At 38.1% G+C, this 26,292-nt stretch overlaps 1 protein-coding gene across 2 annotated transcripts in view; it reads left to right on the top strand.

Annotated features, from left to right (window-relative positions):
- The window catches only part of FYB1 (FYN binding protein 1), a 61,509-nt gene that overhangs the window by 31,196 nt on the left and 4,021 nt on the right, over positions 1-26,292 (top strand). The window contains exons 7-16 of one of the 2 annotated variants that reach the window (XM_067545561.1): positions 164-323; positions 3,296-3,440; positions 7,108-7,136; positions 8,339-8,408; positions 9,487-9,627; positions 10,918-10,949; positions 12,071-12,140; positions 13,192-13,306; positions 16,974-17,136; positions 26,145-26,178. In XM_067545561.1, the coding sequence (XP_067401662.1) occupies positions 164-323; positions 3,296-3,440; positions 7,108-7,136; positions 8,339-8,408; positions 9,487-9,627; positions 10,918-10,949; positions 12,071-12,140; positions 13,192-13,306; positions 16,974-17,136; positions 26,145-26,178 (959 nt within the window). The remainder of the gene's footprint in view (positions 1-163; positions 324-3,295; positions 3,441-7,107; positions 7,137-8,338; positions 8,409-9,486; positions 9,628-10,917; positions 10,950-12,070; positions 12,141-13,191; positions 13,307-16,973; positions 17,137-26,144; positions 26,179-26,292) is intronic. The other variant, XM_067545560.1, reaches the window with a different exon arrangement.

Raw genomic sequence — 26,292 nt, 5'->3', positions numbered from 1 at the left:
TGTGCCTTTGTGTTTGTTTTGCAAAGTGCCTAGATCACTTGGGTGAACCCGAAAACACATTATTATTGTTTTGTATTTTATCTGAATTTTTGTCAAAGCAATCAGCACCTCTCCTGTATGCTTGTACGTGTGTGTGATTTCTCTTGTTGCTTTTTCTGTGCAGTTATCTGGACCCATCCAAGTCATTCATCAGGCACGAGCTTGCACGGACTACAAGGGAGGGAAGAACGAGCTGGCTGTCAAACAGGGTGATAAAATTGAAATCATCCGTATTACAGACAACCCTGAAGGAAAGTGGCTGGGCAGGACAGCAAAAGGATCTTGTACGTTCTGATTTCCCACTTTCCCCCTGAATGTTTTCCTTGTCAAACGCTGACTGCATGAGTACATACAGCATTATGTAGGAGAGTAATATTAACTAGGCTGGGTCACTGGCCAACATGAGCAAGGACATTTAGCATTAACAACCACAGCTCATCCTGCTGTGCTTATCTGACATGGGGCACAGCTCGTACAGTGAAGTTATGTACAATAGAGTGTCAAACTTAGGGATTCTAAGGTTAGCTAAGGACGATGAATCAGATCCTCAGTGGAGCTCTGCCAATTTATACCCACTGAGGACGTGGCTCAGTGTGTCTGCCTTAGAATCAGTACTGGAGCTTGACTCTGTGGAAGTAGTTTTTCCCCAGAGCTATTAAAAGATAGATAGATAGATAGATAGATAGATAGATAGATAAAATGTTGCATTCAAGAGACTAAAGAGCTTTATTTTCCCCTCATTTACAGTCACTGGAGTTACAGAGATGGAAGTAAGAGGAGAAGTAGCCTTTAGAACTTCCTACTAGTCTCAAGAAAAATGGGAACATTCCAACTTTCTATCTGAATATTTTCTCTTTCATTTCTAAAGTCAAAAGCTGTTTTTAAAATGAAAAATGTATCTTTTCCTTTTTCCATCCTTGCCCTAAGGCCTACCCCCTCACACACATATGCAACTTGGGCCAGATCATTAGTTGGTGTAAATCAGTGAAATAAGTGGAACTATGCTCATTTACATCAACCGAGGATATGGTATCTAATTTACAGAGACAAAGGCATTAAGGTGTTGATCCAGCAAAGTATCTAAGCACATGCTTAATTTCAAGAACATTAGGGGTCTCATTGACTATTCACATGTTTAAATGCTTTACTAGATCGGGGCGTATGTGCTTTATGAGACTGGGCATGCTAATTTATACTTTAAAAGAACCTTTCATTTTAAAAAAATATGTTTCGTTTAGGAGATTTGACACACACAGAATAAAATCTCTGTAGGGGGGTTATGGTTAAGGTTAAGATTTTGTCACCGTTATTTTTAGTAAAAGTCAGGGAGAGGTCACAGGGAATAAACAAAAATTCAGGGAAGCCATGACTCTCCCTGACTTTTACTAATAATAACTATCTATGACAAAATGGGGCTGACTGGGCGGGGGAGGGGGAGAGTAGAGGGATGAGAGCTGCAGCTCATGGTCTGGCCCGCTGCCTGCAAATGCTGGGAGTTGGGGGCCAGAGATGGGAGCTCTGGGTCTGTAGATCCCCCGTGGCATTGTGGGGCTGACGGCTCAGAGGTGTGGAGCCCCCCACTCCCCGCAGCAGCTCGGAGCTGCAAAGGCCCCCATCCCACACAATGGCTCAGAGTTTCCGGGATTCCACCACCCACAATGGCTCCAAGCTCTAGAGCCCCACCCACAGCAGCTGGTAGCTGGGTATAAACTGGCATAGCCTCGGCCACCCGCAGTCCCCCCTGCCACCTGCAGTCCCCCCTGCCATCCGCAGTCCCCCCTGCCTCAGGTGGCTAGGAGCTTCAGGTCCCTCTGCCACCCACGGTGGCTCTGAGCTGAAACGGCCGCCTGCAGCAACTCCAAGCTCTGGGGGCTCCCCAGCATCCACAGTAGTAGGGAGCTCCGTGAATCCCCCCTGGGGTCCACCATTGCTGGCTGCAGCTCAGAGCTCCGTGTCTCACTTTCTCCCTGCCCATGGGGTCAGGGAGCCGCCCACTGACAGCTCTTGCTCCACCCCCACCAGCTGAAGCAGAAAATGTCATGGAGGTCACAAGAAGTCACAGATTCAGTGACCTCCATGACATAATCTTATCCTTAATTATGGTTCTTGCGCAGTCGTTGCTTTCACTTATTCTGGCTTGTGATAAACTGATCTTTGTTTCACCAAAAGCAGAAGTTGTACCAGCCTTCCTGTGGGTGAAGGTTAAAGGTACAACTCAATATAGTTCATCAGTGTTTCAACCTGAACCTTATCTGCCTACTTAACAGTGTACAAACAGATAAGGGACCACTTGGAAAGGTAATGAGGGCATCAAATGATAAAACAAGGGTATTTATAATTATTCACTTGGAATAAGCAAAATTGACTTTGTTTATAGTTTACTTTACAAGTATCCATCATTAGGGTTTTTTTCCAGTTATTTAATTTTCACGTGGAATTCAGATGTAGGTTAGAAGGAGAGTGTACCAGAAATTGGGCTGCTGCAGCAGGAGAGGAGGAAGAATTTTCAGTGCTCATTTCTATGGGCTTTTCTCATGTTTGAAAGAACATATTCATGCTTAGTGTAAAATACAGTCTGTGAAGTAAGCATGCTCATCACTTTTATCAGCTAGCAGAGACAGTGTTTAAATCCATCTTATTATGATAGAATTTTTTGCCAAGGATATCTACACAGTAAGGTCAAGGGCAAATAAAAAAGATGGAGGTTCCAGTCCTCAACTGAGCTAGGCTGCTTTGTACTGCTCTAAATTGGGCTGGAGGACTGGCCATTTGCACACTAACTCGAGGATTAGGTGAGAAAAGGTGTCTTAAAACAACTATGGCACTTGCCCTGCTCCCCACCGGCTGCATTGCACACTCCTCTGCTACAACTGAGCATCAGGCCCAGGGTCACTAGTGGATATCATGGGAGTTGATTATATAGGTGTTATTGATTGATTATTACTGTAGTTGATTGAAGGTGTTAACTCATCTTTATAATGGGGAGTTATGTTTCCAAAACAAAGGGCCTGAATCTCCTTTGACTGAGTGTGTCTAAATCCACTGAATTCAATGAAGTTACACCTAACTTGTGCGGTGTAAATTGGATGAGACTAAGGTCCAACATGCTTAGATTCAGAAATTTCTATAGCATTATTCAGCCACACAATGCAACTGTAATCATCTGAGCTGTTGGCCTTCTATTAAAGTCCCTCTTTAGTTGTTGAGTTTTCATATGAAACTGTTGCTGCTTGATCATAAGTTCTCATTGTTTTAGATGGATACATTAAAATAACCGTGGTGGAGATTGACTATGATTCTTTAAAAAGAAAACAAAGACCTTCCATGCGTGCTTCCCTGAAGAATGTAGACAGTGACCAAGAAGTGTATGATGATGTTGGAGACCAGGACGAAATCAGCAGGTATGTAAGAATACACTCAAGGAAGTTGATTTCATGCAGTTTGTTTGTTTAACCCAACCAACCCAAATGAGGAAAACGACAACAGAGAAACAAAGCATTTTTTAATTTAAAAAAGGTATACATTCTTGCTGATACAAAACATCAGATTTTAAAATACCTGAAATTACACGGAGCACGATTAAAAAACCCAGCATATACTGGTCTGAGGCATTTGAGTTTACCATAATATTTCCTGTACTTAGAATAGGAAATAATACAAATTCCATAGTGAAGTCTACTACCATAGCACATTAAATGCTTCTTCTTTAATGATGTCCATTGTATGAGTTGGAGGCACTGTGGGATTTCCTTCCAGGCAGTCTGTAACTTTGTTTCCATATCTAAGCCAACCCACTCAATATGCCTGTCTCAGTCAATATTTTCAATTTCAGACACCATCTTGGTTGTTTAATCAGGCATCCAAATCATTTCATAATTAATTTCAGTTCTAGGTTCAGAGCATCAGATTCTCAATACAATCAGAACAATACTGTCAGATCCCACATAAAAAGTTAAGATACATGAAAAAAGACAAAATCCTATCTTATTTAACTAATTTCATTCTCTGTGAGAAGAAAATGACTTTGAACTGCAAACTCTGGATTAAATCCGTAAATTCTTTTTCAGTAGTTACACTGCCCTTGTTTAGGCAAAACTTCCATTGACTTCACAAGGACTTCAGGATTTGGCCCTATGAGATGCATGCTAGGCTATGGGCAGAGTGGCTGTTCTCTATTTACCACAATTTATGACACCACTTAGCTTTTTGCAAATATAAAACAGACTCTTGTAGCAAATGAAAAACAGCTAATCATATAAGAAAAATGTAACTGGCCTAAAAAAAAGTGAAGTAGTGAGAGAAGCAAGAATGAAAAAAGGAATCCAGCAATCTCATAGACTCATAGGCTATAAGGTCAGAAGAGACCATTATGATTATCTAGCCTGACCTCCTGCACAACGCAGGCCACAGAACCTCACCCACCCACTCCTGTGATAGATCCCTAACCTATGACTGAGTTATTGAAAACCTCAAATCATGGTTTAAAGACTTCAATGTAGAGAGAATCCACCAGCAAGTGACCCATGCCCCATGCTGCAGAGGGAGGCGAAAAACCCGCAGGGCCTCAGCCAATCTGTCCTGGGGGAAAATTCCTTTCCAACCCCAAATATTGCGATCAGCTAAACCCTGAGCATGTGGGCAAGACTCACCAGCCAGACACCCAGGAAAGAATTCTCTGTAGTAACTCAGAACCCACCCCATCTAACATCCCCTTCACAGGCCATTGGGAATAATTACCACTAGTAGAAGCATTTATGCATAATGGAGGATGGTAACAGAGGCAATGGAGAAAATACTATCATAGCTCTATAGAAGGCAATAAGAGGAAATGCAGGACTCCCACAGATGAAACACAAAAGATATCACAGAACAAGATGCATTGTTCTCTTTCTCTTTTAAAGTCACATGCTGCACTTTCTGGTCTGCAGATACAAAAGGCCCTAAAAGCAAAGGAACCATTGGGTCTGCATGGATGTACTTCTCACCCCCATGCACTCCCTCAGTCCATGAGCCTTGGGCCCTCTCTGCACAAAGGTGGAGGGATGTTTGGAGGCATGACTGGGATGGACCTTGGGAGGGACCAGTGGCTAATATAGTTATCCTCCCAGCCTCAACAAATGCCATATCCAGGCTGTGGAGGATTTCCCTTGTGGAGGAGAATCCTCCAGTGATATACAGCTTCTATATTAGTATATAGAACTCCTCCCCATCCATTGACATATGCTTAGCCAGACCAGGGAATCAGCTATACTCACTATTCTAAGTCAGAGTCAATTCCAACATTAAGTACCTCACTGAAAAAGTATTTTAGGCCTCTCCTTTTCATGACGGACATTACAATCATTCATGTTAGTTCAAGGAATGTAAATGTTCTCTGCTTACTGCTTTCAATAGCCAGTAAGGATGGATGCATATTTATTTATTAAACTAAATTATTTAGCCAATAGTAGACTATATATGTGTGTTTATGTACAATTCTATATGCTTTTGTATATTATTAATAACAGTAAAAGTCTGTAGAGTAAATAAATGGATAGGATTAGCTTTTAGAGCCCTGTAATTCATTAAACCCTTCAAGCTATATTCTGGATTTTTTATCTTCTCTAATGATTTATAGCCTTGTATTCAGTTTATGTGCTTGAATTATCCGGCGTATATCAAAATATCTGACACATGCACCAATACGTTTTGAGACCAATATAAGATCCTCATAATAAAAAACTCATTGACCAAAACATTGTTGTAACTGGTAATGTGTCATTGGTAATGACGCCAATTTTTAATAAAAGCCTAAGACTGCTGAAGTTTATGATTTTCTGAAATTTGATGACATGAGGCATTTTAAAGAAAACTTTAGTTCAACATGTGTTTTTACGTATGGTTTTGATTTGAAAGGAGGAATACTTAAGTTGCTATAACTCTGCTATTGCTTGCATTGAATCACAGAAAAATGGGCTCATACCAATTCATATAGCACTTGGAATACTGACATAGAATGTAGAGAATGAAGGCATCACTTGTTCAAATCTAGTTAAGGTGTATTGTCATAATTTCATTTATTTACCCTTTTGTTTTATGAAGATGGCACCGTCAGGGATGGAATCTAATCTCTATATACATTAGACTAAAGTTTTGGGGTCAGGTTATGCCACCCTTACTGACAATAAATTGTACATTATTCCATTAATAGTCTCAGTGCTGTCAACAGGAACATAAAATACATTCTAAATACAGTGATGACTGCCATAGAAATACCTATAAGTATAAATACATAGTATTACTTCCATCTGAAATCAAATTAAAATGATGTTTAGTTGGAAGTTGCTAACAACGTTTTAAAGAGCTAGGAGCAAATTTTCTGCTCATGTAAATTGACACAGCTTTATTGTCTTCAGTGAATTTGTACCAATTTATACACACAGAGAACTTGGATCCTAACTTTTATTATGAAATCTTGAATCCCCCCCCCCCCCCTTTTTTTTTTTTTTTTACATTAAGCACAAAGTTATAGATAATTGTCCCAAATTTCTTCTACTTTATAATAGTCTTGAGTGCATCTCCAAGGAAAGCGGAGAGAGGCGGGAATTATTGGAGAAAAATACTAGGTTAACAAAAAAAAAATTGACATATTCAAATCTATTTAAGGTTCATTTCTCTTCATATAAGAACATGTTCACTTGTGAATGGAATGAGGCGCTCTCTTGTGCATCAATGAGAGAGTAAGCAATTTTTCATTGTGGGTGCCTAATGGGCACTCACTCATATATCAGAGTGATGGATGTGGTGAAGGAAGACAGAGAGAGAGAGAGAAAGAATTGGTACATTTGAGCATTTAGAAGGTCAGCATTTAGGCCTGCAAAATGGTCATTTACTTTCCTGAGTGCCAATCTGAGCATCTAGATGTAGGATTTGGATGTACTATTTAGATGCCCACATGGATCCATGTGTATTGATGTATACTACCTTTAGAGCACATGTCAAGAAAACTGGTGGGCATTTGTTGTTGTTTTCTTTTTCCAATGAATGAAAATTTTCATCCTAAAAGTTCTTTAACTTTTGTTCTTCCAGCCAAAGTGTTGGTCGAAGTGGAACTGGAAGTAAGTTCTATCTTTATTACATCTATATTTTTGTTTTGTGTTTTGTTTAGTGCTTACCTAGAGATGCAGACCTTTGTGATTTCCAGATAATGGGGTAATTACCTACAAGTATGCAAATGTTATTTAGCAAGTGGTAAACTATGTGGCACAATGGTTTAATGCAGTTGCCTTTCATCTGTGGAAATTTGGGTGAATCAGAAGTTTCAGCTTTGGATACAGTGAATCCGAAGTATGATCATGAGATTGAGGCTGATTGCAGATGTTAGTCTACACCACAAAAACATAATGCAGTATGGCAAAATTTCAGGAGAAACCAAACACTGGAATAGCCAGATATGCTGGCAGTCAAAATTATGGTTCACTGGCAGAGCTAAGGGCGAAGTCTGGTTCCAGTCACATTTAATATTTCTAGTCAGTGCTACTATAGTAGTTCCTCATTGTCAAGAGCATCAAAACTGATTCACATTAAGTAAAAATGCTTGCAAATTTGGCCAGTACATATATTTCTTCATTCATCATAAGGACTCAGATCAACCCCTCAGCTTAGTTGAGGACGTTTATCATGGATGGAACTCCCCTGGCAACGCAGAAGGAAGATCCCACCCAACTAATTATTGTTCTCAGTTGACCATGTGAGCAGAGAGGCTAGAGACTGATTGGACATGGAGACTGGACCCTTTCACTCCATCAGGTGGTGCCTATAGGTCAGAATTGAGGCACAGAGGGAGGACAATATGGAGAAGCTTGCATTGCTACTGCCTCTGATTCACTTCTTCTGTACATGAATAGAGGATGTTGATCTTAAAGAATGTTGGTCCAGCATCTTTATGTTCATCTGGCACTTTTCACCTGCATGAAAGTCACACACAAAAATAAAATTAAAAAGTTACAAATCCTGTTACTGAGTTGGTCAAAAGCATAATAGCCCTCCAGTTTCCATCAATCACTTATTTGTGATTCAACTTCTTATTATTGGCATTATTTTATGTACATATTATGGGCCAGTCCCAAATTGGTATAAATCAGAAGAGCTTCATTGATAAAGGAACTCTGCTAATTTATTTCAGCCAAGGACCTAGCCCTGTACATTTAACATTACAAGGGCATCAGAGAAATAGCAGCCTTATCAAACCACTGGTAATGTCCCACTGTTACGGAATCAGAGCATTCATGAATTATTTCACTTTTTTAATCTATTAAAGTGATGTTCCCACCTCCTCCCCCCGATGAAGAAATTTATGATGGAATTGATGATGAAGATGTTAATACTAGGTAAGTGTTTTTATCATTTATGATTGTTGTCCATTTGAACTCAGTCCCATCACTTTTTATTTTAACATTTTAAATTTGTGATAATAATTAACAAGTATTTGACTAGATCTTCAACTGGTATAAACATGCATGGTTCCATTCACTTCAAAAAGACCCACAGAACTTGAATGTCACCAAACTATTCCAGCAGTGAACATACTCAAAAACAAGAGGGCGGGAGCTGAAGGTTAGAACTGAGTTCTATGGTGCTTCTGGAGAGAGTCTTTTTTTTAAATGATAGGATAGTTAATGGGTGGAATGGATTCATAAAGGCAACAAAAGGAGCTGCATCCATGAACATACTAAAAAACCCAACTGGACAGAACAATCCTTAGAGGAAAGAGAAGAAAGGTATAGATGCTAGCTTGCTAAATCATAACATACAAATATTAAATTGGTATGTGAATGGAACTAAAAGAGCTGGAACATTTTCTTCCAGTTCAGGACATTACTCATTATAGATGCCTAAAACAGGGGATACTTTTTTACTCCTTCCGCCTTACCCCTTCTGTACATAACAGTGCACTGTTGGGAAGGCTTCCAGTGCAGAGTTGTACTTAACACTTTCTACTTTGCTGTAAGTACACTACAGTATGTCAGATCTTGTGTGTTTGTACTATATAAGCCTCAGTCTGCAACCAGCACCTCTTAAGGAGACCTTTGCAACTGAGTCTGTTACAGGATTGGGACCTTGGATTCTGATCCTACAGCACATGCTCTACACTAGAGTCATATGTCTAGTATTATTGAGCTGAATAAGACTATGCAAGAGTTAGGCATGTGGTTATGTATTTCCATGATCTGAGCCTTAGTTAGCCACTGGCTATTGCATGGCTCTTGTTCGAATAACATTTTTAATTCTATATTTATTAAGTACTAATATTTTAGAAAATGAGTTAATAGGTATCTATTCTCACTTCATAGCATGCCCCTAGTTCTCACTAATGAGAATTATGTGCATCAACCAAGAACTGAAAATGGTCCTTTTGAGAGAGAATGTCCCATTCTACATTGTGATAATTGCATGCATACTCCAAAGGTCTGTGTCACAGGATGAAGATAAGAATGATTCCAGGTCCTGGGGGCTTTTGAAGATATTAAAGGGAAAAGATGACAAAAAGAAAAGTGTACGAGAGAAAACAACCAAAGTCAATGAGGCAGAAGATAATGGAGGTTCCTTGTAAGAGTCTGCCATGAAAACATAGTGCACTACACTAATGCTAATATAGTGTTGATCATGTGCTACTAACCTGTTCTCATAGCAACCTAATCAGTCACGAATGAAACTGCTCACAGATAAACAGATTTCGAAATAATATTGCTCTCCATTCCTACTGCAGCATGTCCTCTCTCGTGCTATGCTATCTTCTTTATTAATGACAGAATTTATGAAGAGCATACATTTAACTTCAGAATCAAAGAGAATAGATGTCCCAGTCCAGCATAGCATATATGCACATTCTTAAGTCCTTCTCTGTTCAGTAAAACATTGATTTCAATGGGACTTAAGCATTAAAGTTAATCATGTGTTTAAGTCCTTTGCTGAATAGGGATGGACTGATGAACTGGGTCCAAAACGCTTACTAATTGATTTCTGCAAGCCTATAACATGAAATCATCCTATAAAATGGTCTTAGAATATTTCAATTGTATAATATAAGCATTCTGTGTTAACAAAATGTTTTTATTTACCCAAAGAACTCAATCACTAAATTAAAATATCATTTTTGTTGTGAAAAACAAAGGGCTTTATTCATTGGAACATCCCAGCTACTTTGTGCCTTTCTGGTGATACAATTTGTTATAAACTTTGCAAAAGTTACTTTTATTTACATCGCCTGTGTGGCACTAAGCAGCTGGTGTATACTGTTGAATCTATCCCTGTGAATCCAAAATATGGATAACATGCAAAACAGAAAAATGGCAAAGATGGTCTTCTCCTCTTACCAGCTCCTTCTCCTATTCAAAAATCTTTTCCTATTCTCACAAACAGTTCTCCAAAATTTCTGATTCCAAATACTCCATGAAGCCACAAGTCACATGCTCTCTGTCTAGAAGATGAGTATGAAATATGGAGAAACACTAAAAACAAAATCACAACAGAATCTCTCTCTTTTGTTCAATCCTGCTGCCATTGGCTTTGTCTATAATTACAGTTTCTGAGTTATCTCCCACAGCTGCCATAGAACTGGTACATCTAGTGTTACCAGTGATGGGAGAAATAGAATAGACCAGCTGCTGGCCTTTTTACCATCATCTACTCTAGACCAGTTCTGAACAGGTTTACCTGATACACTGGTAAAAACCACAGTGGCCAGTCTATGACCATTTCTAGTGTTGGTGGAGTGTCACAGACTTATCTATAAGTAATGTGCAGCACCCGTATTGTGGATTAGCTATCAGTGGTTTTAATTAGGAGAAAGTCTATTCATTTGATTATAATTATTTAATGAAGATTGTATTTTTTCAGCATGAATCCTCCAGTAAAGCTGTTTGGGAAAGGTAAGCAATAACCCAATGTACTTTGTCAGTTTTGTTTTTATATTAATTCTTGCAGCATAACGTAGTTAACACCAACACTGCAGCTTTCTTCTGCATATATTATTCTGAGCTAGTCACAAAAAAAATTGGTCCAAAGAAATTTCCCATTGATTATTCAGGGTCCAGTAAACAAAATTTGATATACCTTATCTGACATACAAAAGTAATGCTGGTTCTGGAGAAGGTACTATACCTTTAATAAAGTGTCACGATATCTTGCCTATGAATCTTCCACATGTCTTATTTTATTCATCATACAGTATAAACAGATGTAGTTAGAAAGAAACATTAAGGACTTTAAAAGTGTGAAGTTATACAAAAATGTGAATAGTTTTTTGGGTTTTTTTTTAAATGAGGCTACAAACACTGGTAAATATCAACCCAGCTATGGAATATTAAGCCAATTCTTAAAATTCTTGGTGCTGTTGCCTAGAACCAGAACTTAAGCCTACATTTCCTGTAATCACTTTTTTTAGGCATTGACTTGGTGTGTTTATCAACAATTAATGCCTTTCTGCAAACATACAGGGCCAGCTTCAAAGTATAATTTTGGGGCCTGATATTCATTTAAACTAAAGCCTCTTCCCAATGCTCTGGCAGTGTTAAGTATAAGGTGGCCTTAAAGCTAATGTAAATTTGATTCATGCCCACTATAAGCCATCTTTACATTACCAGACGGGTGTAAAGTGGTATTAGTGTAAATGAAAATCAAGCCCTAAAAGCATACTTTGAGGCAGCACAGTGGGATATGACCTAATTAAATTGAAGATTAAAGGCCACTGCATTAGCCAACATGTGCTAAAACTTGTTTCATCTTAAGAAGATTAAAATATCAGTAAATACCCATTATTAATAATAAACAATCCTATTCTGAAAAGATTGGCTGATTTTAGTGTAAATTTGCCCTGCATGGTAAGACAGTCTGAAATGAAAAGCTGCCTGTTAACTATAAAATATATGGATTCACTTCATGCAGCAATTTATTGTCCTCTTAAACATTCATTTTGTTACAGCCTCGGACTTTCTCCACTACCCAAACACTGCATACTAATCTTTCATTGTTTTCAACCCTGCTGTTTCAGATGCAGGAGACAATGATGTTTATGATGATGTAGAATCATCCGAATTCCCTCCTCCACCAATAGAAATTGGGTAAGTGAAAATAAAAGCTATACTTCTGGAAAAAGATTGTATATGTTGTGACACATTTTCAAAGTATTTGCTAATGACAAATTATTACATTACTCAGTTTATGTATCTTGTTTGCTGCTGCCAGGTACTGTAGTTCTCATTGCCTGAGTGTTGAACTTGTAAGTTAAAAGTTCAACTCCTGCATTTGAGGTTAAAACAATAATGGAATTAGGCTGCTAGAATAAATAGGCTTTGCAACATGCCCTGAATTTTAACAAATTCAGGCTCTCATGGAGCAAGGGGAGAAATGAATTCCAGAGTCAAGGATTTCTTGCTGTAAATGCCCTGCCTTCAGTCCCCTTTCTATTTAAACCTAGAGACAGTTATCTTGAGCACTACGGTTGATCTCAGCTGCTCCAGTATCACAAGAAGAGAGAAGGCAATCCCTAATATAGTCAGGACCCAAACCATTAAGAGACATATATTACAGTAACACCTTATTTTGTATCTGGAAATGAACTGGCAATCAGGATAGAGATGTATTACATTGATATTATGTAATCTGGATCATCAATGTATTATGCTGCTTGCTGAGAGGACCAGTAACTAAACAGGCTGTCACACTCTGCCCTTGCTGACTTTTCATCATAGTCTTCAGGTATAGCCCCAAGTAGAGTGTACTTCAATAACTCAGCATACATGTACCCCAGAAAACCACATCATGCATAGGATTCTAAAATGCTGTGTGCCACTTATCTAATCTATAGTAGATAGGTGTGAGGTATCTTTTGAATAGTTTTTCTTATTTTGTGTGGACAGTAGATAAATAACAGTCAGAACACCTAATAAACACCTAATAAACATAGAAAAGAAAATATCCCTACTTTTTATGCTTTTGAAAAATCCTACTATTAGTGTGAAATGATTATCCATATTAGTACAGTAGGTGTAAAATGAATTGATTCCCTAAAGACAAATTGAAGTGTAAATGCAATTTTACTGAAATGTCTGAAAGTTTATCATGTCCTATCACGTGTTGTTAATGTGTTTTGTCTCTAATCTGGTGTTTTAGATCGGCATTAAATATAAAATCCTTGAGCCTTGGAAGGGGTAGATCAGATGATAAAGATACACGAAAGCTAAAAAAGATGGAAAAAGAGGAGAAAGAGTTCAGAAAAAAGTTTAAAGTAAGTCTTATTTGAATAAATCTAAAAATGAAAATGCTTGCATAATTTATTGTCCAATTTATAAATTATCCATTGATTTCTTTTGCCACTGAAAGGTAAATTGCTCATTTTTGGAGCTCACGTGATCAGTTTTAATGGAATAATATTTACTCCGCTCAATATTTTAAACATAGCTTTAAAAATTCCAATCATCAGTATTGATTTTTCCCCCTAAATGTTTATCTTGAAAACCTTTTCATAAGAAATCCCATTGATTTCAATGGGATTACTACAGCAAGTAACTATATTCTGTATGAATAAAGGTTTTCAGGGACAAAGCTTATCTCATTTAAGTCAATACTTGATTAGCAATGAAATAAAGAGAGACTGAAACGAAGCACTTTTTGAGTTGCACATAGACACAGAGTTAGTGAGAACTTGTAATAATTGACAATTTCCATCTTCATAGTGCTGACAAAGTTATATAGTTGATCCTCATAACCACCTTTTGAAGTAGTGAAATATTACTATCCCCACTTCTGTAGATGATGGACCTTCCCCAGAAAGACTAATGTTGCCATGAATTCAGAAGTACCGAGATCCTCAGTTTTCCTGAGTTAATCAGGGTTATGGGTGCTCAGCACCCTGGAAATCTTAAGTGACTTGTCCAAATCTACAGAGCAAATCAGCATGAAAACTCAGATTAGGACTCAGGAGATTCTGTAGCCAACTCCTCAGTCAGGAAACTGACCTGCTCCAGGCTTTGGTTTTTATCCATCTGACATTCTTTCTGATAAAGTTAAGTAAAACTGCAGACATTATATTAATAAAAAATTCTATATATCTTTTAATTGTGTGATCCTGTGACAACTCGTTTTTTCAAATGACAGTTTAGAAACAAAGGTTGGTGCAGTGAGGTAGACTTGTTTATATTCAGACCCACTGGATAAGGGCAGCAATTTTCAATAGTGCTCAACCCTGTCCTAACTCTGCTGCCATTGAAATCAATGGCAAACTTAGGCCAATGTTCAGCAATTTAGAAGTACAGTAATTTGTACAAAATTAATTTATATCGTGAGGACTTCTGCTTTACTTCTAACACTACCACAGGAGGCACGAATTAATAATAATAGTACAATTCACACAAATACATCACTTATTGTATCATTTTAATTAAAAAGGACACTTTTTTGCTTTGTGGCACACAAAACATTACACAGCTGCTGAAATTAATAGCTGAAATAGGACTTAGGCATTTAATCAATCTCAAAAGCTATGTGATGCAAGTATGCTGCAAAATAATAAAGATTGTTCCTTTTACACAACAAGAGCATAAGAACAGCCATACTGGGTCAGACCAATGGTCCAGCTAGCCCAGTATCCTGTCTTCCAACAGTGGCCAATGCCAGGTGCTTCAGAGGGAATGAACAGAACAGGGCAGTTATTGAGTGATCCATTCCCTGTTGTTCAGTCCAGCTTCTGGCAGTCAGAAGTTTATGGACACTCAGAGCAGGGGATTGTATCACTGACCATCTTGTCTAATAGTCATTTATGGACCTATCCTCCATGGATTTATCTAATTCTTTTTTGAACCCAGTCTTACCTATGCCTTAACAACATCCCCGGGCAATGAATTCCACGGGCTGACTATGCACTGTGCGAAGAAGTATTTCCTCATATTTGTTTTAAACCTGCTGCCTATTAATTTCATTGGGTGACCCCTGGTTCCTGTGTAATGTAAGGAATAAATAACACTTCCTTATTCACTTTCTGCACACTATTCATGATTTTATAAACCTCTCTCATATCCCCCCTTAGTCATTTCTTTTCTAAATTGAACAATCCCAGTCTTTTTAATTTCTCCTCATATGGAAGTTATTCCATACCCCTAATCATTTTTGTTGCCCTTCTCTGTACTTTTTCTAATTCTAGTGTATCTTTTTTGAGATGTGGCAACCAGAACTGCATACAGTATTCAAGATGTGGGCAGACAATGGATATATATATTATGACATTATGATATTTTCTGCCTTATTATCTATCCCTTTCCTAATGATTCCTAACATTCTGTTAGCTTTTTTGACTGCCACAGCACCTGGAGCAGATGCTTTCAGAGAACTATCCACAATGACTCCACATCTCTTTCTTGTGTGGTAACAGCTAATTTAGACCCCATCATTTTGTATGTATATTTGAGATTATGTTTTCCAATGTGCATTACTTTGCATTTATCAACACGGAATTTCCTCTGCCATTGAATGAATATCTGGAACAGCATTGGTCCCAGCACAGATCTTTCAGGGACCCCTCTATTTACCTCTTTCCATTGTGAAAACTGACCATTTATTCCCTATCTTTTAACCAGTTACTGATCCATGAGAGGACCTTTCCTCTTACCCATGTCTTCTTACTTTACTTATGCAAGTACCCAATTTCCAATATGTAAATACTTGATTTGCTTGCACGAATAGGACAGCGGTTCTGAAACTGTACTGGGACCAATGCTGTTCCAGATATTCATAAAGGATCTGGAAAAAGGGGGTAAACAGAGAGGTGGCAAAGATTGCAAATGATACAAAAAAACTCAAGATAGTTAAGTCCAAATCTGACTGGGAAGAGTTACAAAGGAATCTTACAAACTGGGTGACTGGGCAGCAAATTGGCAGAGGAAATTTCATGTTGATAAATGCAAAGTAATGCACATTGGAAAACAATCTCAAATATACATGCAAAATGATGGGGTCTAAATTAGCTGTTAACACACAAGAAAGAGATCCTGGAGTCACTGTGGATAGTACTCTGAAAGCATCTGAAAGACTTGCAAGCCAAAAAATAAATGATCTCCAGGTCTATGCACTATTAGTAGGGTTGAAAATCAACACCAAGAAAACTAAAACCATGAGAATTAACCCACAACAAGAAACACCAATAACCTTTTCTGGGACTGACATAAAAGAGGTCCAATATTTCACATATTTTGGCAGCATTGTAAGTACCACATATGGAACAGACAAAGACATTAAAGCCAAAAGACATGCCTCTATAATGCTAAAGCTGATCTGGAGAAACAAATTTTGCCCTCCAAATTAAATTTCAAATATTTAACACCAGTCAAGTCAATGTTAATATGTGTTAATGAGAAACTTGGAGACTTAGTAAGACCTTTCTATCGAAATTCTAAATTTTCATAAATAGCCACCTTAAAGAAATCCTCAATATCAAATGGCCAGTAAAAAAACACAGATGAAGGACACTGGAGAAGGACAAAATAGAAATCAGTGGGACTGGAAATTATGGAACAAAAATGGAGGAAAGACCTGAATAACATAACAAGAAAGGCATTGGACTGGAACAGGCCCAGAGCAAGAGGGGGAGTAAGGGTAACATGGAAACACACAACAGAAGCAGAACTGAAAGCCATCAGTATGGCTTGGGAAGAAGCTAAGACTGCAGCAGGAGATCTACAAAGATGGAAGTCAGTAGTGAAGGCCCTATATTCTGCATGAAATAAAGAGACATAAGAGGGAGTAAAAGATGTGCAGCCACAAGCATAAATACCATAACAGCACACGCAATTACTTGCCTAACTTTTTGAAAATCAGACAGTAAGTTTTAAGAAACTATAACATAATGCATAAGAGACTTGCGTAATGTTTGCATCATGCATTTCTTTATTTTGTTTTTGCAGTTTGATGGTGAAATTAGAGTTCTTTATACCACTACCATTGTTGCGGAACTGCCTTCTAAAAAATGGGGAGCAAAAGACTTACAAGTGAAACCAGGGGAGTCAGTTGAAGTTATGCAAATCACAGATGATGCCAAGGTCCTGTGTAGGAATGAGGAAGGAAAATGTAAGTTATATAACACATGATACAACATGACATATTATGGAACAATTTGGCAAGTAAAGAATAATAATTTACTGCTCGACATCACCCATGAAACTGAAAAACCAGAACCTTGTTATGATCAAGCATTGGCTGATGGTTGCTTTTTATGTTTGCTTTATGGTTGACAGCATATAGATTATTTGTTATTATTTTGTTATTACTTACTAGTTTGTGCTAGGCACTACACAAATGCATGATAAGAGACTGTGCTTGTCCTAAAATGCTAACAAGCTAAATAGACAAGAGAGAGCAGGGTGAGAGAAAGGCAACATTATAATTTAATTAAATATTAGTTTGCATTTCCCATGATTAACAGGTTTTGTCTGCTGCTCAGATTGCTCAATTTGTCATACATAATACAACTAAAATTTCAGATAGAATTTAGTGAAGCAGGTGGGGCCATATTCACGCTCCCTTCACCTTCAGTGTCAGCTATCTTACAGTTCACTCATAGGAGAACCAGTGATGGTGGTCCCACTTGCTTTCATGCTGGATTTCCATTGTACAGCAGGTAAGTTTAATCACTGCAGCAGGCTCCATGGCAGCACCACCGTGAAATTCTCCTCTCAGCAGATCATAATCAAATGTCCTCCCTGGCCAGTGCTACCTGTTGTTAGGGGTTTATAAAGCAGCTGCAACCAGACATTCTGGCAAAATGTCACGGCTTCTTGGAGCGGTCTGCAAAGGTCTGCGTAGCAGAAGCTGAGATGTTCCTTGTGTAAATTTGGCTCATGTATTGATGGTTTGGAATCCTCCATAGATTTTTAATTGCCGTACTTTATAAAATTCACAAATCAGTATAAATCCATGTTGTGTGTAAAAAGATGGATGAACAGGCTGCAGGGATACAACACTGCTCTTCTTCCAGCTGCCCTCCTCTTCCAATATCACAGCCCATGCCATGAATAGAACAGTGACTTTTACCCCTTCATATCTCCTATGTGGGGATTAGTGGTCAGTGGATCTACATAAGCATGTATCTTTCTTCTGGCATGTCCACTCTGTTCCGCCTATTCACCAGCCTGTTCTAATCAGTAGCAGAGACTTCTTCCCAGAAAACATGGAGGGTGTGGAGGGCTCTCCTGCATGGCTCCACCCAGTGGGTGACTTTCATTGTAGTATTTCTTGAAGTAGATCATCAACAGCAAAACACAAAATTGTGGTGTAAGTTTTCCCTACAGAGTTCTTCAAAGCCCTTTGATCATTTGAATAATGACAGAAACTGCTACTCTGCTATGCACAAAACAGTGAAACAAACAAACAAAAACACCTTCACTGTAAACCCCTGAACAAATCCTTGTCAACTTCCATATTAATTAGTGGCTGTAAGGCCTGATCCTAGCGCACTGCCTTCTATAGCACTTTTGTCATTGACTTTAGCGGGAGTACCTTTATGCCTTTTAAAATATAATTCTGCTTTAAGGCAGAACAGTCCAAATTCTGTGTCAATACTATTGATTTCAGTGCAGAGGATGTAAAGTAGCACATACTATGCTCCAAACACTTATTTTAATATTACATGATTATTCTATATTGGGTTCATTTGTAAATCTCAAATACAGATTTTAATACTCTGCTAATTTTCTAGCTATTTGAAAATTCAACTTGTTTTTTATAATTTCCTTGTTAATTAATTCACCCCAGCTAAGAGCATTAAGATAAATAACGGGGGAAAAGAGGAAAAAAGATTTTATGAAATCAAATTTGAATAGAGCCAATACTGACAAGAATTCTAATGCAATATAGTTGGTATTTCTCATAGCAAGAAGAAAATTATAACAAATATAATACAGTAAAACATCTGTGAAATCCATGTTAGTGAAACTCATCAGTTAAGGACTTTTCTTATCGCTTTTCCTCTTTGCACACTGATTTCCCCCATTTAATTTTTAACTTGCTAAAATACTACTGTAGCTATATACTATTAGCAGGTAAGCAAAAATAGGAATTAAAATAAATCCTAGATCAACACTGATTAAATTCTAGATGTAGTCTCAGCTTGGTGCACAAGAAGTGACAATTATAGGGACAGATTCTTCTCTCAGTTATCTGGTATAAATGTAGAATAACTACACTGAAGTTCATAGAGGTATTCTATGGATCCAATTCCATTAACACTGCTCTCTGGTCTAGATTCAAAGTCCATGGCAGTCTTTCCATTCATTTCAGTAGACTGTTTCCAATGTGGCAGCCTAAAAGAACTTTAAAGTGTTTGTAAATGTAATTTATGTTCACTTTAAGGCGTTTTTACACTGCCAGAGCGGTGTAAAGATGCCACAGTGTAAATAAGAATCAGAGCCTCCCTTTTTACCAGATAAATGAGAGCAGAGTTTTACCCACAGGCCCCGATATTCATGTATCACACAAAAGGAAACAAAATAGTTTTAAAACTCTGCATGTTTTGATACATAGCTTTTGGGTCACTTTTCCTCCCCTGGCTCCACATGGCTGAAAGAAATGTAGTATAGGCTGAAGCAGTGTCAAACAGCTTCAGATGCCAGAGATCTGCAGGAAACCCTAGTTCCTACCTCATGGGTCAAGCCTCCAGCAATAGTAGCACAAGCATTCACTGGGTACTGTGGGCTGCAGTCACTCTGTGACTTCCAGTAGGGGAAAAGTTGCAGGAGTCAATGAACTATTTGAGAAACAGCATTCCTGCTTTCTTGCAAATGTGCCTAATAAAGAAAGGAAGATTAAAAAGCAGAATGAGAGAGGTAGAATGTTTTTTAAATGGAATGTTTCTCAAAGTTCTCCATGAGCAAGTTGTTGGGCCAGTCCTGCCAAATCTTAGGCTTGGTCTATACTACAGAGGTAGGTCAACATAAGCTGCCTTATGTCAGGGTTATGGAGGCTAATTAATTATGTCAGGGTCCAGACTACAGTATTGCTTCTGCTGAAGTAAGTGGCCCGCTACACCGACATAATAACTCCATCAATGTGGTTAGGGTGAGGGAGTGTAGATACTGAGTTACTTACATCAGTTGTTGGCTGTCAGCCCCAGAACCCTCCCTGCCGCTCCAAACTGTCAGCAGGACACGGGGCTCACAGCTGCCCCCACCACCCACCCAAGTGTTGACAGCTTGGGCTGTCAGTGTGGGGGCAGGGGTGAGTGCCACACCCAGATGAAAGCTTGGCTGTTGCGGCAGAAAGGGCCAGTTGTGAACCCACACCCAGCTGACAACTCCAGCTGTCAAAACTGGGGAAGCTGTCGGGGGGGATGAGAGCAGCTGTGTGCCCCAGGGCTGCCAAACTCCAGCTGTCAGTGTCCCACAGTGCCCCTCTTCAGTCGTTGGAAGTGATCTTGGTGAGGACGCACAACACCAACAGAAGTAGCAAGTGTAGACATGAACTACTGCTTTAATTACTGTGATGGTTGTATGTTGACTTAACTTCAGTTGACTTAATTTCGTAGTGTAGACCAGCCCTTAGTCTCTACTCAAGTAGAGTTAAGAGCAGACAAAGATTTTAAAAGAAATCCTGTTTTTATGCCAGTGACATCCCTAATAATGAAAGCTGAGGAAAGAGAAATGGTAAAATTCTAAATAGATAGAACTGCTTGTAATTGGAGTCAGTTTCATTTAGCCAGTGGGGTTACTCATGTGAGTAATAATGTGCAAGCCCATTTAGCCCATTAGGAAGATAGCTGTAGTTAAATATGTGAGTGAACAAGTTATTGTAAAGGTTATTTAAATAACCACTCTTCATGATTCTTAATATATTAATACAGGCAAGATTAAAAAATATGTTCCCTAATATATCTTTAATCAAATATTAAAGGTCTAAGAAAATGAGTCATATTAATGACAACACGATTTCACACTTTCTCACAGCATTCCTGTTCTAACTTTAGTTCAAAAGCTCCAGGAACCCATATTAAATAAATGAACTGATAATATGGTTGCTAACTTCTTTACAGAGATGCTGTCACTTGATAATTAATATGAACTGGGTCACTAACCTGTTGCCATTTAACTTTGGACATATCTATTTAATTAAGAAAAAGATTATTTTTAAATGTCATTGTATTCATTTAACTATTAACAGTCAGAAATTCAGGCTAAAGTAGATGTCATAAAAATGAATAGCATCCAAATAACTACTATTATATTAAATGAATGTAGATTATCTTTAAAGGAATTTTCAACTCTGACCCTAGATATAAACTCTCTCTAAACAATGTTACATGATTTATGTATTATGGCTTTGACATAGCAAATCAATAATTTGTTCTACAAAGACTGCTAATTGCAAAATTTACATTACATGAGACAGGCAAGCAGCGTGATGTATGTTAGAGAAGAGCTCATTTCCCCTTGGGGAATTATGGTAACGGGTGATATTTCCCCTAATTTAAGAGGGAAGAATGATAATATGCAATGAATTACAGGAACTCTGGTTTCAAAGGCCCCAGGAGAGTAGTAAGAGTAGGTCTTGAATTGTTGCCTTGGTAATATTTGCTGTTTGAATTGTAATTTAAAAATAAAGGGGGAAGTGGGAGTATCTAATGTAGCAGTGCCAAACTTGTTCAGCAGAACTTGCTGAATTTCTTTTTGATTAGGGTACAAATTTAAGACTACATGTTTCCTTAATTCTACTGCAGGGCTTCCACTGATGTCAGTGGGTGATTTGCACAAAAATCAAGGGTAGAATACAGCTTGAGGAGTATGCACCACTCAGAGCTACTCTTTCAGGTTGTCTACAGACCCACAGAGACCTCACCATGTCAGCTGCACTTAGTTCACAACAATGAAAGCTTCCTTTTTTAATAGAAGCAGCAATTCTACAGACTATGAATATGGTTTATTGGCCACACAAATACATCAGGTTGGCCGTATCCTTACCAGACGCTGGGTGACATCCAGGACTGAGAGGCTTCTGACTATGGATACAATATTGCTGAATTTTTTTAATCTCTTGGCCCCTCGGCACAATTTAGAGCAGCTTTGATCTCCAAGTTGTGGTAGGCCAGACCACCTCCCCAAGCAGCCCCAAAGTCAAGGGAATTCAAATTTGTTGGAAAGCCACCTTTGCCTTTCCTTGAGCCCCTGGGCTGAACACAGCTTGACCAGATCTGAGAATGTAGTCCTTAACATTTAAACTTCCTGTGAAATAAAAATACTAATTCTCTGTTATTTCATAATCTGATCGACTAATTACTTTTAAAAAGATTTTTTCCATTATTTGTTGCTACTTCAAAAATATCTATAGATGTTTATGATTCTTTAAAATTTATTTTGCATTGACACAAATTTCTTCACTATAGTAAAGTGGCATCCCTGCTATAGTTAAGGCTGAGAGTCACTTATTTTGTTTAAGGAATGACTGTTCTAAGTGCTCTATAATCCACTTGCTTACTTGGATTGACTTAAAATTTGTTATGCCTCATGGTGATGTGAAGTGGAGTTAATGGTCCAAATTTGGGTTCATTTGAGCAATAGTTTCCAAGATACTGTCTCCCTAAAAAGGTACCTTCAAATTAGTACCAAACTTTAGCCTTCTCTGCATGTACTATTGTTGATTGACATGTAGGTAGATGGTTCTCTCTTCTGCCAGCAACTTGCAAATGATGGTATTAATATATATTGCTAGTGCTACGCTGAAATTTAGGCTTTGGGGTGCCCCTATAATAACCAGCCTATTGCCCCCTTAATCTGCTCTTCCTGGGGTATGGGTCTCCAGGTAGTTAAGGAAATACTTGAAGGATATGAATGTAGCCTTCCGAGAAAGTGATCAACACAAGCAATATATTTTCCTAAACAAAGCAATGTAAACTAAAATCCTAAATAAGACACAAATCCCTTATTGCAAGTTAAAGAGCATTTAAACTACAATAGCATAAAGTTTAAATGATTCTAAGAGATGCACTCTATTACAGGTGATCAGTCTGAAATACATCGCTGACAGAAATTCTTAATTTATGCTGAACGTTTTACATAAGAAAATTACAATTAACAACCATTCATTCACACACTCATGCATACTGAGTATACTATACTTAAACCAAACTATAGTAAAATAACAAGCTTATTATTGGTTGATTCTGCTGCATGATTACAAATGTTGCTGTTGATGGCCACTGAAGTAGCTTTTCTTAGCAGTGTTCTTCTCAGAATGCTACACTCTCTCTCTGGAACTCTTTGATCCTCTCAGCAACTCTTCGGTCTGCTCCGTAAGCCCTTGGATCTTTCTTCTTGTTCCATCCAAGCAGCTCTTCTCAATGGCTCCCAACTGACCTCTTTGCCTGCTCTCTGATCTCTCTCTCAACTGTCTTAACTGCATGCCTTATGCACTGTTTTATCGGAGCTTTCTTTTATAGTGCTTTTCTTAACCCCCTATTGAGCATGCTTACTAATACATTACCTCATCTTCAGACTGCACATGTTCATCACTATACATTATCTTATTCTGCACATGCTCACTCATGTTTCTACTTCAAAGCCATGATTACCTCATCTCACCCCACTGCTCATGCTCCAGGCCATTTACGACATGGCCATACCTCATTTTATTATACATTAACTAGTGTGGCAAAACACCCCCTCAGTTTTGCCAGGTAATGGCCGTCTCCTTTGGCAGAACAGGCTTGGGGTAAATTTGCCCCACCCTGAGTCCTTGGCCTTGGTTTGGCCTGTGGCATGCTCTTCCATCCCACTGAGAGGGGGCAAGTCAGTAAGTCTATATCACCCAGACCTCAGGGAGTACCTTTCTCCCGCTCCTCCACTGGGCTGTAGACCTGGTGGTGTCACCCTGGGGCCAGAGTGGTCTCAGTCTTTCCCCCAAACTGGTATCTGGGGTTTGTTTGTTTTTTCCTCTTCTGCTGCTCCCCTCCTGGGGAGACGCAATATGTCCTACTTTTGGGGATGTCTCTCCTCCTGCTGCCACAAGCTTTCTGGCAGCTTGTCTCTCTCTCCTTCCTCCATCTCTGGCAGGGGTTTTAATAGGCCTGGAGTAGCCTTTGATTTGGCTTAGGTGTTTCTAATTAACCTGCAGTAACCTCTCCCCTGCCTACAGGGAAAAGGGCCTTTAACATTCTAAATCTGACATACCTACCCTCAAGTACCCTTTTGTAGTGCTCTGGCCTGACTTTAACACACTAGGCATGCTCCAAATTTGACCTACTTAGCTGATTTTTGTACTGAGCATGCTCATGATCTGCAGCTTCCATTTTAGGCTGGAGTTTATTCAGAATAGAAATTAGGCACACAAAATGGAGGTTAGAGAATTTCTCCAGTGACACTAACAACTCTTTGATACCATTGTTTGCAAGTTGCTGGCAGAAGAGAAAACCTAATACGAGAACAACCTATTTGTAGATCAACAGTAGTATATGCAGAGAAGGCTCAAGTTTGGTATTAATTTAAAATCACAGTGACATCTTCTGCTAGATTTGATGTTATTACAAGAGTTCTAAAACTTTACACTAAAATTCTGTGTATTTTAGAGATCCATATAGTTTGCCATCTGTACAGGTTTTGAAATGAGCTAGCCTGCTTGTGTCTTGTATGCGGTCAAGGTGATATCTCTTGTAATTGGATTTGAGTCATCAGATATTGTAGTGTAGGGGTAATCCAAACCAAATTAGACAAAATAATTATGGACTGACTCTCCCCAAAGACTGTAATGAATTGGGAAACTTGGGAATTTCTCCTTCATAACTGATCCTCCAATAGTGCTCAGATACTATAGGGATTGGCATTATATAACAATTGAGTATCAGATATTTTTTACCAAAGTCAGCAAGACATTTTTTTTAAAGGGATTAAAAATATCCCAGTAGAGTGTGTGTAATTGGCTCTTGATCCAGCAATAACAAAAGAAAATATTATTTTTATTCATTGATGAAGAGCTCTTCTCAATTTCTTTTATATTCTTATGTTTTGAGTTTTTTAATAATTCTGTGCATTAATGAAGTTCAAACAATTATAGTGACCCAATAATTAACTTTTCCACACATCTCCAAGGACATTTCTGCCCTAGGAACAAGCTACATTTCTGTTATTTAGGCCTGACAAATACATTTTTAAAGTGCCGTTTTTATTTTCTGGTTTGGTACAGCAGTCCCAGTGGTTTCTGTTATCATTACCACAATATGGATATTAGTGTGTGTCCATCTCTCTGTTCCTATATATCAACTAATTTGTCTTAACAATCCTTTGAAACTAAATAATGAAATGAATACTGAGACTTAATTAAGGTTATTGGAGGAATCAAGAAAAGGAGCCTTATTTAATCATATAGTTCTACACTGTACTGTTCAGGTATCTCTAAATTGTTAGGTAAGCTCCTATTAAACACCATTAAATTACTTTAATGAAACTACTTTTGTAAACGGGGGTAAGAGATTCACACTCTGGCTCTAAGTGTACCTTCTGTTGAGTCTCTGAGTCACTCTTTGTGGGGTTAATGGGCAGTTCTGCAGCCCAAGCTTGCAGGTATTCTGTCTTTTTTAAACATCTGGTAAAAGAAAATGTTATTTGGTTACAAGACACATTTTGTAAATTCTGTTATAACTTGTGCAATCTAGCATTGTTTCACACATGTGCTAAGTAACCAAGAAATTAAAATAAGAAATAATATCTGATCCTGTACATCTTGTATTCTCCTCTGTTCTCCTTACCACAAGGTGTTTGAGCAATGGAAATCCATTACAATGACATGAAAAATTACAGTTTATGTGCCTGTACAGTGCTTACCACAATGGAACCCGGATCTCTGATTGGGACCTCTAGCACCATAATATTACTACTTCTACTGCTACTACTCATAACAATAATAATTAATGATAAATTAATCACTTTAAATTCATTTCAGTATTGTGTGTAAATTTTCCATATCTATATCCTCTTCCTGTCTACTGTACCATGAATATATATATTTCTATCTTATGTTCCCAGAGAAAGCATTTTAATATATAAGAAACATAATGTAAATGGAAATTGAAATAAATATATATATATTTAATTTTATAGATGGCTATGTCCTGAGAAGCAGTTTGGTGGAGAAGTAAGTACAAAATGATCTTCTGGAAACTTATCATAACATATTCAGTTTGGCTGTTAATTAAAAGTGAAAATAATTATGCAACTAGAAGTGAAAATAAAATATTTTATTGTATGA

This window comes from Emydura macquarii, unplaced genomic scaffold (genome assembly GCF_026122565.2).
Source record: "Emydura macquarii macquarii isolate MOO-44397 ecotype Brisbane River unplaced genomic scaffold, CSIRO-AGI_Emac_v2 contig_1045, whole genome shotgun sequence".
NCBI classification, from domain to species: domain Eukaryota; kingdom Metazoa; phylum Chordata; order Testudines; family Chelidae; genus Emydura; species Emydura macquarii.
Note: the sequence above shows the minus strand (reverse complement) of the source record. Positions and strands in the feature narration are given on the sequence as shown.